The following is a 17244-nucleotide window of genomic DNA, read 5'->3' as shown; positions in this document are numbered from 1 at the left end:
GTTGTCTTCTGATAACTTGCTTGCCAGGGTTTCCTTCTTTCTTCTTTCTCCGTGCTAACCATCCATCTTCTATCTCTGTTCTCCCCTTCTGTTTCCCTTCCCTCCCCCGGAGGTCTGGTATCTTTCCTTTTTTTCATCTCCATCTACAGATCCACCTTTTCTGAATTACCCTTTCATCCTACATCTCTCTCTCCTTCCCCACCACCCCAGGGTCCACCATGTCTCCTTTTCTCTTCCCAACTACCCTCCTATCCAGTATCTCTACCCCCCACCCCCACACCATCCCTTGTGTCCAACTTCTCTTCCTTTCTGTTCCTTCCCTCCCTAAATCCCATTGTCCACCATCTCTCTCCCTCTCCTGTTTTTAGATCCTTATTTCTTCTATCCTTCCCCCATCTCCCCTCTCCATGATCTCCCCCAAGTCCATCTTCCATCTCCACCAAGTTCATTTCTCCCATCTATCTTCTCTCCATTTCTCCTCCAGTCCACCAACTCCCCTCTCCCTCCAGCTACCTTTTTTTATATATTTTTTTGGCACTCCTAAGCCCCCACCACCACCACCACACCCTTGTACCTTTCCCAAAGAGAGTCCGGAAGAGGTCTGCTGGTGGTGGTAGCGATCCACTCCTGCCACTATTCCTTGCGTCTTCTCTCGACTGCACCCGCCTTCAGTGAAAACTTCCTGTTTCCGCATGGGCGGCCGAATGGAGAGAAGACGCCCGGAGTAGTGGCAGGGTAGTGAATTGTATTCGCTACTGCCGCTTTTGCCTGGCCAGGGAGGAGAGTAGAGAGCCTTGCTGCCCTGATCTGCACCAGAGAGCTGTTCAGGATTTCCCTCTGCCACCGGAGTCCTTGCAGCGATGTAACTTCCGGTTTTGCAAAACCGGAAGTTACATCAGAAACAAGGACTCTGGTGGCAGAGAGAAAGCCTGAATGGTTCTCTGTTGCAGATCGGGGCAGCAAGGCTCTCTCCTTCCTGCAGCTTTAAACATATTTCCCTAGTCTTTTATGAAGTCTTTCTATTGAAGTGACAGTATTGGCTACTGTATGTCCCCCCTTACTCCTCCTCTTTGTCTATCCTCTTCCCCCCCCCCCCCACCGCCAAATCTTAGCCTTCCTCTGGAGCATTCTGAACTGGTGGCTGCTGGACATCCAACAAGGCCAAGGCAGTCTGGCTTGGCCGGTTTCTGCTGCTGAGCTTCTAGTGTTCTTCCAGGAGCCTCTGTCTCCTTTAGTCTCTTAATGCCAATTTCACATCCAAGAGCTTCTGTCTATTCTGGACTCTGAGAACTGATTGCATCCCAGGAGTCTCTGCCTCCTCATGCCAATTGCATGACCAGGAGCCTCACTGCAAACTAAAGGTGGATAAAGTGATGGGGCCAGATGGTGTACATCTGAGGATACTGAGTGAACTTAGGGAAGTTCTGGTGGCTCTACTGGCTGACCTTTCCCTTTCTCTAGAGTTGGGAGTGGTGCCAGAGGATTGGAGAAGGGCAGATGTCCCTTTCCACAAAAGTAGAAGTAAGGAAGAAAGAGGGAATTACAGGCCAGTAAGTCTGACTTCTGTGGTAATTAAATTAATGGAAACATTTTTAAAACAGAGAATAGTGACATTTCTGGAATCCAGTGGATTACAGGACCTTAGGTAACATGGATTCACTAGAGGCAGGTCTTGTCAGGCAGATCTGATTAATTTCTTTAACTGGGTGACCAGAGAATTGGATAGAGGGGAGATCACTAGATGTGGCATATTTACAATTTAGCAAAGCCCTTTGATATTGCCCACATAGGCATCTAATAAATAAATTGAGTGCCCCAAAGTGACGGACTGGGTCAGGAACTGGTTTATTTATTCAATTTTTTGTACTGTTCTCTCAGATGAGCTCAGAATGATTTACATGAGTTCATTCAGTTACTCGAGCACTTTGCCCTGTCTGTCTTGATGGGCTCACAATCTTTCTAATGTACCCTGCAACAAGTCTGACAAAGATGGCAAAACAGAGTTTACAAAAGCATGGTAAAAATATAATATGACAAAACATGGTATGGAAGCATAGCATGGCGAGCATAGTTCAGCAAAACATAGCATGGTTAACATAGTATGACATTTTATATACCATATAGAGCTTAAGTGGTATCTGTCCCAGAGGGCTCACATTCTATCTGACATGACTGGCAGAAATGGTTAGGCAAGCAAGCATGACAAAACATAGCATGGAAGACATGTATCTTTAAGAGGGGATCGAGGGGTGACCCGGGGAACTACAGGCCGGTGAGCTTAACTTCGGTTCCAGGTAAGATAATGGAAGCACTGATAAAGGACAGCATCTATGAACACATAGAAAAGAATGGACAACTGAAAGTGAGTCAGCATGGCTTCTGCAAGGGAAGGTCGTGCCTAATAAACTTACTACACTTCTTTGAAGGGATAAACAGCCAGATCGACAAAGGGGAATCCATAGACATCATTTACCTCGACTTCCAAAAAGCCTTCGACAAGGTACCCCACGAGCGGTTACTTAGGAAGCTGTGGAACCACGGGGTGGAAGGGGATGTTCACCGATGGATTAAACACTGGCTGGCAGAAAGAAAGCAAAGGCCAATACTCGGACTGGCAGTGGGTCACAAGCGGTGTTCTGCAGGGGTCGGTGCTGGGACCGCTGCTATTCAATATATTCATAAACGACCTGGAAACGGGGACGAAGTGTGAAGTTATCAAATTTGCGGATGACACCAAACTCTGCAGCAGGGTCAGAACCGTGGAAGAATGTGAAGACCTGCAAAGGGACCTAAAGAAACTGGAAGAGTGGGCAAAAAGTGGCAAATGCGCTTTAATATAGAGAAATGCAAGGTCATGCACATAGGGAAAAAGAACCCAATGTTCAGCTACACATTGGGGGGATCCTTGCTAGGGGAAAGTAAGCTTAAGAAGGACTTGGGTGTGCTGGTGGATACTACAATGAAATCATCGGCACAGTGTGCAACAGCCTCTAAGAAAGCAAACAGAATGTTGGGTATCATTAAGAAGGGTATCACGACCAGGACGGAGGAAGTCGTCATGCCGCTGTATTGTGCAATGGAGCGCCCGCACCTGGAGTACTGTGTCCAGTATTGGTCACCATACCTCAAGAAGGACATGGCGATACTTGAGAGGGTCCAGAGAAGAGCAACGAAAATGATAAGAGGTATGAAAAACCTTTCATACACTGATAGGTTAGAAAGGCTGGGGCTCTTCTCCCTGGAAAAGCAGAGACTTAGAGGAGACATGATAGAAAACTAGAGATTGACTACACTCCTGTGGGAATCCCACAGGATCCTCAAACCCTGTGGGAATCACATGGTAACTTCTTCCATACCCATGGGAATCTGACGGGTTTTGTGGGATTCCCACAATCTCCATTCCCATACAGCTCTCTAATTCAATATGCTTCTCAGCTCCCCCCCCCCCCTTAGCTAAGTGATATAACAGTTTTCAAATGGTTACGTTTGACCCACAAGGTTGCTTATTGTCAGAGCAGAATATAAGTTAGAATGCATTCTTTCTTTCCCAGATGATTTACCTTTGCCACAATGAATAATCTGAAAATCGTTCTAATCAAAATTTTATTCTTTCTTCTCTTTCTGAAACTCCCCTTCCTTTGGAGGAAGCGATGGAGTCATTGCCTTCAGTGTAATTGAGTCAGTTCTATCACAAAAAGAGAAGAAGAAGTGATCTGTTTTAGGTATTTCTTGATTTCTTCTCCCCCACCCCTCAAAAAAGGAGGGGTGGGGGAGACTTTAACCTCTTTCTTTGCGAAGATAAATTTAGGATGCATACTTTCCCTTCCATTTTGTCATTCCTAAAGAATGGTGACTGGCTGTGTATACTTTCTCATAAAGATGCTTACAGACTTAACTCTGTCCATTCTTGTTCCTTCTTGTTATGGGCTACTAGCAAATTTTAGATTGTCCTACTTTTCAGCTTCTCTTTGGTTTTCAGGCTTTTTACAAAATCCTAATAGTGGTCATCCAGTTCCATATTCAATATGAATGAACTTGATACACCACCTCCATTATATGCACATTATGCATATCCTTAAAACCTGACTGACAAAGGAGTACTCCAAGACCAACTTGAGAAACACTGATCTAGTTTTTCCATTTTTTAGCCACTGTCTCCTGGATGCATTCTCAGAGACAAAGCAATTCATTTTCTCCAGAGTTTAAGCATCATCTTTAAATTCTAGGTATTCACTTTCCATCCCACAAACAGGATATTATTAATAGGGGCAGTTTCTGACACAATACAAATCACATCTTTTCTGTTGAACAGATTGCAAGCTCTGTTGCTTCATATCCACAGAATTCAAACTTCTGTGATAGTAATAGCTATGGCCTACTTAACTGATCCTAGAACAGGGGTGTCAAAGTCCTTCCTCAAGGGCCGCAATCCAGTCGGGTTTTCAGGATTTATTTGCATGCACTGCTTTCATTGTATGCTAATAGATCTCATGCATATTCGTTGGGAAAATTCTGAAAACCTGACTGGTTTGCGGCCCTCGAGGAGGGACTTTGACACCCCTGTCCTAGACTATATATATCCATTGCCATCCATATAGTTTCTGTTCCTTGACTGAAAATGAAAAAAACTTTGGTGATCTCAAATTGTATCGTAACTGCCTCACCAATCTGTTTTTACTATTCTTCAACCCTTGCTGCAGTTTGAAACCATGCTGCACTGGTAAATATCGGTACCAAAAGTAACTGCAAATGTTCCTTTTGCTCCTCTCCCACAACATATCCTTCCACCTTTTGATAGACAGTCACCTAGGCTTTTGCTCCACCCAGGGCATTTAGAAAAAGTCCAAATGACTGTTTTTTCATCAGTCATCTGAATCGCAGAGCAATATCGTATGCCCTTCAAGTTTTCGGCCATATTCTCCGTGTTAATTCAAGCTGAGATATTTTATGCCAACAAACATGGAGGCATGGAAATCTTCCACCTCTATTGAGAAGCAGCAACAATTTGGGATTTTGCTATTGCCAGTCACATCCAACTTAAGCAGCTTTTCTCCCCAGCTTTCAAAACTAGATAACCAATAGACTCAACAGAGTTCTTCAACAGCAGAAAGCTCTGCGAAAAAAAATTTGTAAGGTCAGTGGGTTTCAGATGAAGCTGTGAGAGGAAAACATTTATATTAAATGCATACAGGGGCAAGGTATGTTTGTTTTTTTATCTAAGATTTGATATGCCGCTCCTGCATTTTACTGACCTAAGCGGTTTACAATGTATCAAGCTAAAATGAAATTAGGTACTTGAGGAAAACTATGTGCATCCAGTTCTTTTGTGGAGTGTCACACATTACAGGAGTCCTAGTCCTGCGTCATGAAACTTACCAATGACGTGTTGGGAAAAGAGCTTCCCTGAACCTATTTTTTATTGATGATAGAGGATTGGGATGAGGAGAGAGATGGCATATTTTGAGCACTTAAAAATCTTTGTTTTTACATATAGCTGTTAGAAATGAATTCTGAAGGAGAGGATAAATGAGGACCCGCCCACCCCCCTTCCTTAACCCTAAAGTGTGACTGACTTGACTGGCCCATTTAGCCTCCTTTGAATTATGAACATTTGAGAACTTCCGAACCATGGGCTCTATGGCCTATTAGTGTCTATGAACAAGGTTCTTAAGGAGATGTGGAAGAAGGGGACTGGTATAATCGCGGCCTATTTCAACGCAGAATAGCTGGAACTAAACGGTGGGTTCTGGGCTGTATAGGAGTGGGGAAGAGGAGGAATGGGAGAATAGGATATCGAGGGGGTGTGCAATGGTAGTGAGATTGCTTGTTTTTTTCTTTTGAGGAAGATATGAAAATGTCAGTGAGGCGTCGAGATCTTGTGCCGGTCCCCTGTATAACAGCACAATTAGAAGGATTAGAGAGACAGAATTGATAGCAATGAAATGAATTTGAGGAATTGGGAAGTTATATTTAACCTGCTGTTGTGTTATATGAAGGTTCTTTATTTGCCTGGACTGGTTGAAGATCAGTGTTCTTTGAACTATGTAGCCTTGCTGAAGCAAAAATTAACATTAAAACCCTACCCTTTCTGTGTCTCTGTACAATGCTGAATATATTTGATGTGCGCTATATAAATCACAGTGATAATACTCTACGGTATCTGATTTACTTGAGGGCCACTATGTTTGCTAGAGCTATATGTACTGCATAATGTTTTGATAAGTGAAACAGATGCTAGAGATTTTTTTTATTATTATTATTTGCAGCCTCTTAATATTTCTGTTCAATCATAGAATGAATAAGCAAATATAGGAGAAAGCATAAAGAATTCACTATACTATAAATCTAGTATTTTATTTATGTAGATGGATATTTGGAGGTAAATGCAGTAAATGCCAATACGCCATGAATCCTTACATGCAATTTTCTACAGTGTGCTTCAATTGCAATGGCTCACAAGACTGCCTTGGATTATTTCTTTCCCTATATCATTTTGTCATTACATTTATTAATAATTTTACCATATAAACTACCTCTGTAGAGTTTTAATTGTTATCAAGAAGAATGGCACCATTTAATTCTGTCAAAAAGAACGGAACGATAGATAGATGACAAATTAATAATTTACTATCTTTGCCCAATGCTGCAGCCCAGAGTATTAACAGGATTGATGGCAGAAGTGGTTAACAAATTTTAGCAGATTTCATTAGCTCTTCATTGTCATATGTTTGTGGTGCTGACTGAAATAAGCTTTGTAGGAAACCTCAGTCTAGGGAACTAATTACTTGTGCCGATTGCCGTTCTGATGAATAGGCCCTCATTCCCCTGAAGACGAGGAGCAGTCTGTGATTCACGATTGCATCCTGGCTGATATTTGATAATAATTTTAACAGATAAACGTAAGCCGGCAGAATGATGAAGTGCCTCTTCAGTTTCTGACTATCGCACACATACACATAGCCAGCTGTGTTCTGCCTTTTTTGTTTATTTTTATGTTGCTAATGGAGAAGTGTTGCTGTTAATCGAATTTTCAATATAAATATATTTTTAAAGCTTTGTAGCAGGCCTCTGAATTTTCAACACTGAATGGCTTGTAGCTCCTTTGATCTTAAAATTGTCTAATACTGGCAGCTTGCATAAAATTACAGGAAATAGTAATGACCCGCTAGATCCTTGAATGAAGAGTATAATGTTGCCATGTCCCTTGTTTGGGAAGCTTTCAGAATAAGTCATTTTTATTTTTTGCTTTTTTTAGTATATTGTAGCATTACTATTAGTTTACTGAATGTAAATGATTATACTATGTATCTACCACATCATATCACCTACTGGTGCAAAATAGAGCTTAAATTATGCAAAAATAAGGAAAATATGGTATATTTAGCGTAAAATTCCAAAAGTTTTAAAATATGAAAAAATAACTGTTGAAACTATTGTCTTAAATTGGCTTTTTTAAAAGGTTAAAAAAAATAAAATAAATAAGTTTGCAAAATATTTTCATTAGATGAAGGTGCAATTTCCAGGTGAAAAAAAGTACTCTGTTTTGACCATGAAGAAATGGTTTCTGGTGGTTGTGTTTTTTCATGTTTCATAAGTATTGACAGACACACAGCTTTTTTTTTTTTTTAATAATCAAAGATATGCAGTTTCCAGATCGCAGACACTTGTAATGAATAGTACTACACAGTAGGCATTGTTGTTGTTTAAGGATGTGGTTTTAGATTGGCATGTTAGCTATATCCAGAAGTTGTTAATGGTTCAAAACAATGCTATTACTATATGTTTATCAGCTAATATTAAGGAGACCCAAAGAGAACAGGTTTAAAAATCTATATGTCCTTAGAAAAAAAAAAGGTATGGTACGGGGAATTTAGGAAACACCTAAAAACATTCCTGTTCCAGAAATACCTAAACAATTGACCCCCCTCTCCCCCCCTCCTTAATCCACCTGAATTTACTGCACTTTTATAAATATAATATGTTATCTTCATCTTGTCGTAATTTTACGTTGCCATTTATTCCAAACAGGTCCTGTCGGAAATTACCTACTAAAATGTACATCTTATATTTTGCTCAGCAAATTGTATTTCTATACTACTGTCTCTTAAGGTCTCTGCTCTCTGTATTTCCTCTGAATATCTGCATATTGTATTTTGCTGTATGTCCAGCTCTCCTGATTGTAAACCACCTAGAAGTCGCAAGATTGTGGCGGTATAGAAGAATAAAGTTATTATTATTATTATTATTACATGGAGTATTTATAATTAACAGTTGCCTTAAACATAATTTTTTTTTAAGATAACAAACCTAGCTTATCTTATCTGTATTTTTAACTAAATAAATATAAAAACAAAAGTGCTTAGAAAGAAACCCATGTGATAAGCGTAAAAATTGTTATTTTCATTCTGCTGTAAAGGGTTTACATTAAAACAGTAAATAGCAAAGAAACACACTTTCCTGTGTTGTTCTAAGCCTTGGGGGCTAAATGTAATGAATATTTTAAGAGATTATTTTAATTAAATTCCTGCACATATAACCAGGACAATATTTTATTATCACATACATAACCATGTAACTGAGGTATTCATTAAAGTTAACACTTTCTGGACCAAGAATGTGCAGTATGATTTACTGACCTTGCACGAAAAGGCACAAATTAGGAAGAAAAATGATGAAGGGACAGACTTTGATTAATATAGGTAATGCTATACCATATTTATAATAGCCTTTTCCCTATTCTGGTTTATAAATGCAGTCAGTGAGAAAGGTGCCCTGCTGAGGCTGAAATGAGGCTGAAATCGGAGCACATGCCACTAGAGTGTGAGGAAACTGATCACACTGTCAGCAATTCATTTCAAAATGATGTATTTAGTGCTCATTTCACCTTCCTAGAGAAAAAAAAGGGAAAGGAGTTCCTTACATTGGAAGGTGATATTGTTATTTTCAAGGACATACCTAAGTTAAAGATTGAAGAAAGGGGGGAGGGAGGAGGGAAGGTAGAGAAAAAAGGTGGAAGAATGAGCAAAAGAAACAAGGAGAGCTTTATGCAGAAATTCAGTGCTACCATGCTGTTTGATAATTGCTAACATATGTGCTCCCTCTGTTTCATTGTAGTCGTCCTCGTGAGTTCTGGCGCCTTGACTACTGGGAAGATGACTTGCGGCGCCGGCGACGATTTGTACGTAACCCCCTAGGATCGACACATCCTGAAGCGACACTAAAAGCAGCCATGGAACACGGTCAGTGTGAGAACAGCGTCTTGCCAATAGCAGCAGGTACATGGCAGTGAAGAGCAGTCTTAGTTTAGGGAAAAAAAATCACTTAGAAGCACATAGATAGTGAGAGTTCCATATTTATAACTGATCACAGAGATAACATGTCAGTCTTGTCAGTAATATTAAATAATGATATTCAGACAGATTATACAGTTAAGTAAAATAAGTATAAATAATAAAAAAAAGGAATTACAGATATTAAAAAAGTTGCTGGGAATGAACAAAATATGTCTTTTCTTTCAGCTTTTTTTATAATCTACTATAGCTGCCACATTTTTTGAATGAGCAATAATTTAAACTAACCAGTGAATGTTTTCCAATATAATTTTGTGTTTTATCAGAAAGAAAAGTAGAAAATAAAAAAAATTATTAAATCGACTTCTCCCCTACTTTCCCACCACACTCACTCACTCACAGTATCTTCTCCTATAGTTTTATCTCCTAAAGTTTAGTTCACAATTTCCACACTAAAAGCTGCTCTTTAATATTTTGCTTATTTTAAAAAAATGTATTTACATTTTTTTGACTGCTCCTCTAACTTCAAATGGCCCAAATTGGATTACAGTATTAATTTCTTATGTATTACTTGTATATATAATATGAATAAACTAAAAATAATTATAAAATATAGCACAAATTAAAATAATAACAATTAAGAACACTATCAAAGAAAGCTAAATAGTGGGAGCATTTTTCTTCTTGGTGTCTGGATTCATGCAATATTTTAAACTAGTGCCAAACTTTATAAGCAAATAAGTACAGTACATGAAGAGTTCCATTCTTTTACTGTTGTATTTATTGATTTATTTAGCTTGATAACCTTGCACTTGGACTTAATTATTTTTTAAAGTAAGAAGCAAGTATTATGCTAGCCTTTATGGTAGATATCCTGCAAACAGGATTGTTAGATAGGCTGGAGTGAGCTTGAATGGCAACGTCAGCATTTGGAACCTAGGACAATACCAGGTGGACTTTACAATCTGACCCAGAAATATCAAAGAAGAGACAAGTTAATTTAATCATTTATTTTTAATGGGTGTAACTAATGGGCAGACTGGATGGACCATTCAGGTCTTTATCTGCCGTCATTTACTATGTTACTATGTTAAAAATGAATATTTTACAATATTTTGAAATTCACTTGACATAAGAGTTGCCATACTAGGACAGACGAAGGTCCATGAAGCCCAGTGTCCTGTTTCCAACAGTGGCCAAACCAGGTCACAAGTACTTGGCAAGATCCCAAAGAGTAAAACAGATTTTATTTTGCTTATCCTAGGAATAAACAGTAGATTTCCCCAAGTCCATCTTAATAATGGCTTATAGACTTTTCATTTAGGAAGTTATCCAAACCCTTTTTAAACCCTGCTAAGCTAACTACTTTCACCACATTTCTCTGGCAACAAATTCCAGAGTGAGTTTACATGTGAATGAAGAAATGTTTTCTCTGGTTTGTTTTAAATGTACCAGTTTGTAGCTTCATTGCATGCACCGTAGTCCTAATGTTTTTGTAAAGAGTAAACAAATGAGTCACATCTACCCATTCTGTTCCACGCCACTGAGTATTTTATAGAGCTCTATCATATCTTCCCTGAGCTGTTTCTTCTCCAAACTGAAGAGTCCAAGCCACTTTTGCCCTTTCTCATAGGGAAGTTGGCCCATCCCTTTTATCATTTTCATCGCCCTTCTCTGTACCTTTTCTAATTTCACTATATCTTTTTTGAGATATGTTGACCAGAACTGCACACAGTATTCGAGTTGCGACTGCACTGTGAAGCAATACAGGTGCATTATAAAATTCTCATCTTTGTTTTCCATGCCTTTCCTGATAATTTTAACATTCTATTTGTTTTCTTAGCCGCTATCACATACAGCGGAAGGTTTCAACGTATCCTCAACGATGACTCTTAGATCCTTTTCCTGGATGGTGACTCCTAACACGGGACCTTGTTTGGGTTCCTTGTTTCCCACTTGCATCATTTTGCACTTGCTCACTTGCTAGTAATCAGCTCCTCCTCAGAAAAAGCCAACATTGCTTTAGTCAAGGGAAATCTTGCCTCGACAATCTACTGCATTTCTTTGAAGGGGTGAATGAACATGTGGAGAAAGGTGAACCGGTTGATATTGTTTATTTGGATTTTCAAAAGGCATTTGACAAAGTACCTCATAAAAGACTTCTGGTAAAATTAGAAAGTCTTGGGATAGAAGGTCATGTTCTTTTATGGATTGAGAACTGGTTGAAAGACAGAAAACAGAGAGTAAGTTTAAATGCTCAATATTCTCAATGGAGAAGGGTAAATAGTGGGGTTCAAAATATTTTATGTAGGAATCCAGAGAGATCAATCTATGAACCATATATACTAACTCTCTGTTGCACACTTTATTTTTTAGAGTATGGACCAGTGGTCGGTGCTCTACACACTGTACTCGAGATTTAAAAGATAGCCAATGCAATTTTCATAGTAGATGTGTCACATGCTTAAATTTGCTGTCACCAAAGATTAAATGCACTTGTAGAGATCTACATTTGAATGACATAATTAAATACAGTGCATTACAATAATCCATCCTTTGCAATATAACACTCTGAACTACAAGACAAAAAATCATAAAGGGACAACATTGGTTTTAATCTACTGAGAAGCCATATCTGAAAGAGAACAGATTTAATGAGATAAAACCAATCCTTCATGAATAAAAGAGAATCTAGTCAAACGCTAAAACTTTAATTGTCTTTCACACCGTAAGGACCATGCTATCTACCTTAACAAAATCTGGCCATAATGGATCTTCAACCCTTCCTATCAACATCAACTCTGTTTTTGCAAGATTCAAAGCTAATCTATGATGCATCATCCAATCATTAATTGCAGGCAAATATAATGTCAATTTATTCTTCAATTTATTTTGCCAATCTGACAAAGGAAAGAAAAATTGTACATCATCTGCATTCAGACAATAACTAATACCTAACTTAAGAAAAACATTATCCAACGATGCCAGATAAAGATTGAACAAAAGCGCAGACCGTGCAGAAGCTTGTGGCACCACCCCTATCCATAGTCAGCTTTGTAGAAATGCATCTATTGCTTTTCACTTGCATTTCACTTGCATAGATCTGTCTTCAAAGCAGGAAACAAACCAATCAATAACAGAACCTCCTATCCCCATATTAGACAAACTACCTAATAAAACCTTAGTATCAAAAGCAATGACACATAGGGTGGTCCTAAAAAATGAATACATTTTGCTTGTCCATAAGGCTAATTTTATTCCTGTATATAAAAATGAAAAACACACAAAATTTTACTTAAACAAAGTTTAGGGGTCATCTCACCTCGCTGTTTTTCAAAACTACCACTATGCTTAACAGTATATTGTAATTCTTGTGTGCTCAACAAATAATCTACGGTCTGTGACATAAGAGCCACCTTTGATACAGAAGGAAACTTCTTTTGGTAGCTGGCCACTAACTGAAGAACAAATTGCTTCTGTTGTTTATCTTTTGTTAAAGTATCGCATTTTTCAATTAGGCTTATCCCTCGTTCTGCTGCATCATTAACAACAGTCAGTTTGGATGCCAATTCCAAAGTTCCTTGAAAACTGGATCATCAGTGCACTCTGTGGGATGTTTCTTCAGAAATATTTTTGCTTTTGTTGCTCCTCCTTCTATCAAGTGATCCAAAATGAGATCTGGAAACAGCGGAGGGGTCCCACAAGAAGACGAGTCTTGTGCAAGCCAACGTCAGGATGAGAGAAATGGATGGGAATAAAGGACACAGACCTATGGCTGGAAAGATGGACATATACCAGGGACACGGACCTGCGGCTGGAGAATCAAGAGAAGATAGAGAGGACAGCAATTGTTGTGGGGGACTCCATCATCAGACAAGTTGACAGCCACATAGCGGGAGGAAGACTGGACCTGCTGGCGACCTGCCTACCGGGAAGTAGACATAGTGAGCCGCATCGACAGGATCATCGACAGTGTGGAAGAAGAAGATACGGCGCTGGTGATCCATGTGGGGACGAACACTGTGAGCAACAGGAACTACAACAGGGAAGTACTGAAGGACCAGTTCCGGAAGCTGAAAACCAGAATACAGAGGATAGCATTGTCTGAGATCCTGCCGGTACCCAGGGCCAACGAGAAGAGGCAGATGGAGCTGCAAGCAGTCAACCTGTGGATGTGACGCTGGTGTGAGAAAGAAGGATTCCACTTCGTGTGCAATTGGATGACATTCTGGGGGAAGAGCAAGCTATTCAGGAAGGACGGACTCCACCTCAGCAGAGATGGAATGAGGCTACTTGCAAGCAACATCAAGAGAGAAGTTGAGAAGTTTTTAAACTAGGAAGAAGGGGAAAGCCAACAGTTGACCGAGAGAGAGAGAGTTGATGGTTTGGGAACCGGTATACCCGGAAGATACCATGCAGGAAGATAGAGGGAAGACTCACTGGATCACAGGTAAGACAGATCGAAAGGGACACAAGAGGGAAGGAAATGCAAGAAAGTAACAGGCCGCAAACTCAAGTGTATGTACATGAACGCAAGGAGCCTAAGGAATAAGATGGGTAAATTAGAAGCTATGGCACAAAAAGATAACGTGGACATCACCGGCATCACACTAACATGGTGGACTGAGGAAAACATCTTGGACACTGTGCTTCCAGGATACAAACTATACTGCAGAGACAGAGTGGCTCAAAATGGTGGGGGTATTGCCATATACGTCAAAGAGGGAATTGAATCTACTGGAGAGAACACACCACAACAGACGGATAAGTTAGAGTCTCTATGGGTCAAAATTCCGGGAACAAATGGACTGGAAACGAAGATCGGCATATGCTACCGACCCCCAGGGCAGTCTGAAGAAATTGATGGAGAAATGACGGATGAGATTAAACACAACTGCAAGGCAACGCAGTTATCATGGGTGACCTCAACTATCCGAGGAAAGACTGGAACCAAGGCACCTCCGGCTGTGCTAAGGAGACCAAGTTCCTGGATGCTGTAGGCAATTGCTTCCTGGAACAACTTGTCAAGGAAAATACAAGAGGAAATGTAATTCTGGACTTAATTCTAAATGGACTGCGAGGACCGGCACAAGGTGTGGAAGTAGAAGGGACACTGGGAAACAGCAATCACAGTATGATCCTCTTTGACCTGGACGAAGGGGCGAAACATCGGTCCAGAACGACGGCCACGGAACTGAACTTCTGAAAAGAGAATTACATAGGGATGAGACTCATGGTGGGGAAGAAGATTAAGAAGAGGATAAGCACTACTGTAAAAACGCCAAAACAGGGGTGTCCATCCTGCGGCCCAAGGGCCACATGTGGCCCCATGAAGTTTTTGGCCCGGTCGAGGGAGATGCAGTGTTTTTCCCTGCTGCCCCTGGGTGTTTACCATCTTGCCAGCTCTCTCTGTCTTGCTGCTGCGTTTGCACGGCCCCAGAAACATTTTTTTCGGCCAATGCAGCCCAGGGAAGCCAAAAGGTTGGACACCCCTGCGCTAGAGCAAGCTTGGTCCCATTTTAAGGACACAGTCACTGAGGTGCAAAATCTATATATACCGCATATCAACAAGGGATCTAAGAGGAAAAAGAACAAGGAACCAGCGTGGCTCACTGTAGAGGTGAAGGAAGTGATCAGAGACAAGAAAACTTTGTTTAAGGAATGGAAAAGGTCAAGAATGGATAAAAACTGGAATAAGCACAAACAGCATCAATGCAGGTGCCATAAGGCGATACAAGGGGCAAAAAGAGACTGCGAGGAAAAAATAGCCAAGGAGACGAAAAACTTCAAGCCGGTCTTTCGATATATTAAGAGGAAACGACCCGCGAATGAAGCGGTGGGACCGTTGGATGAGCATGGAATAAAAGGAGGACAAAGCAATTGCTGACAAACTGAACACATTTTTTGCGTCTGTATTTACCAAAGAAGATATACACAGCATACCGGAACCCATCAGGCTATATGCTGGAAACAAAGACGGGAAACTGACATGGTTGATAGTCAGTCTAGAAGAGGTATGTAGGCAGATTGATAGGCTTAAGAGCATCCATCCAAGGGTCAACAAGGAACTGAAAGGGACTATAGCTGAACTGCTTCTGTCGATCTGTCGATCAAATCGGGAAAGATTCAGGAAGACTGGAAGGTGGCGAATATTATGCTGATCTTCAAAAAAGTTTCGAGGGGAGATCCGGGAAACTACAGACCGGTGAGTCTGACCTCGGTACTGGGAAAGATGGTAGAGTTACTGATAAAGGACCGCATCATTGATCACCTTGACGGACACAGTCTGATGAGGACCAGCCAGCATAGTTTCAGCAAAGGCAGATCTTGTTTGACGAACTTGCTGCACTTCTTCAAGGGAGTAAACAGGCAGATAGACAAGGGTGACCTGGTTTACATTGTATATCTGGATTTTCAGAAAGCGTTCAACAAGGTTTCACATGAACGGCTACTTCGGAAAATTGCGAGCCATGGAATCGAGAGTGAAATACTCACGTGGATTAAAAACTAACTGGAGCATAGGAAACAGAGAGTGTTGGTAAATGGACAATACTCAGACTGGAAGAGCGTCACCAGTGGGGTACCGCAGGGCTCGGTGCTTGGACCCATGCTCAGACCCATGCTCTTCAACATCTTTATAAATGATCTGGACATTGGTATGATGAGTGAGGTGATTAAATTTGAGGACGATACAAAGTTATTCAGAGTAGTGAAGACACAGGGGGTTTGCGAAGATCTGCAATGTGACATAATCAAGCTCAAGAAATGGGCATCGACATGGCAAATGAAGTTCAGCATGGATAAGTGTAAAGTGATGCATGTCAGTAATAAAAATCTCATGCACGAATACAGGATGTCCGGGGCGGTACTTGGAGAGACCTCCCAGGAAAGAGACTTGGGAGTTCTGATCGACAAGTCGATGAAGCTATCCACGCAATGTGTGGTGGCGGCGAAAAGGGCGAACAGAATCCTAGGAATGATTAAGAAGAGGATCATGAACAGATTGGAGAAGGTTATCATGCCGCCGTACCAGGCCATGGTGCGCTCTCACCTGGAGTACTTTGTCCAGTACTGGTCGCCATACATGAAGAAGGACACGGTACTATTTGAAAGGGTCCAGAGAAGAGCAACTAAAATGGTTAAGGGGCTGGAGGAGTTGCCGTACAGTGAGAGATTGGAGAAATTGGGCCGCCTCTTTCTTGAAAAGAGGGGACATGATCGAAACATTCAAAATACTGAAGGGAATAGACTTAGCAGATAAAGACAGATTGTTCACCCTCTCCAAGGTAGGGAGAACGAGAGGGCACTCTCTAAAGTTGAAAGGGGATAGATTCCATACAAACGTAAGGAAGTTCTTCACCCAAAGAGTGGTAGAAAACTGGAACGCTCTTCCGGAGTCTGTTATAGGGAAAACACCCTCCAGGGATTCAAGACAAAATTGGACAAGTTCCTGCTAAACTGGAACGTACATAGGTGAGGCTGGACTCATTTAGAGCACTGGTCTTTGACCTGGGGGCCACCGCGTGAGCGGACTGCTGGGCACGATGGACCACTGGTCTGACCCAGCAGCAGCAATTCTTATGTTCTTATGTTTACAAGACTTTCAAAAGGCCACAGGTTCCATTTCATCAGTATGCATGAGATATTGTGGAATGTCTGGCAATGGCGATGCATCATTCATTGCTAAGTTTCTGGTGCAATTCTGTCATCAAAGGCAAGTGCTCGGACAGAATACATAGATGTATGGAAATAGCTGTGAGTGCCTTGTATGAAACAGTTTTATTCGGATATGTGTTGAGAGTAACATAGTAAATGACGGCAGATAAAGACCTGAACAGTCCATCCAGTCTGCCCATTAATTATTCTCATTAGAAATACATGATTAAGTTAACTTGTCTTTTCTTTGCTATTTCTGGGCCATAGACTAATACTAAAGTCTACCTGGTAATGTCCT

At 40.8% G+C, this 17244-nt stretch overlaps 1 protein-coding gene across 7 annotated transcripts in view; it reads left to right on the top strand.

The window, feature by feature from the left end:
• The window catches only part of LRBA (LPS responsive beige-like anchor protein), a 1301884-nt gene that overhangs the window by 732865 nt on the left and 551775 nt on the right, over positions 1 to 17244 (top strand). For 4 of the 7 annotated variants that reach the window (XM_033940548.1, XM_033940558.1, XM_033940569.1 and 1 more), the window contains exon 38: positions 9115 to 9275. In XM_033940548.1, coding sequence (XP_033796439.1) covers positions 9115 to 9275 — 161 coding nt within the window. The remainder of the gene's footprint in view (positions 1 to 9114; positions 9276 to 17244) is intronic. The other 3 variants (XM_033940584.1, XM_033940593.1, XM_033940577.1) reach the window with 1 other exon arrangement.

This window comes from Geotrypetes seraphini, chromosome 1 (assembly GCF_902459505.1).
Source record: "Geotrypetes seraphini chromosome 1, aGeoSer1.1, whole genome shotgun sequence".
Classification (NCBI taxonomy): Eukaryota; Metazoa; Chordata; class Amphibia; order Gymnophiona; family Dermophiidae; genus Geotrypetes; species Geotrypetes seraphini.
This window is presented reverse-complemented; position numbering and strand designations above follow the sequence as displayed.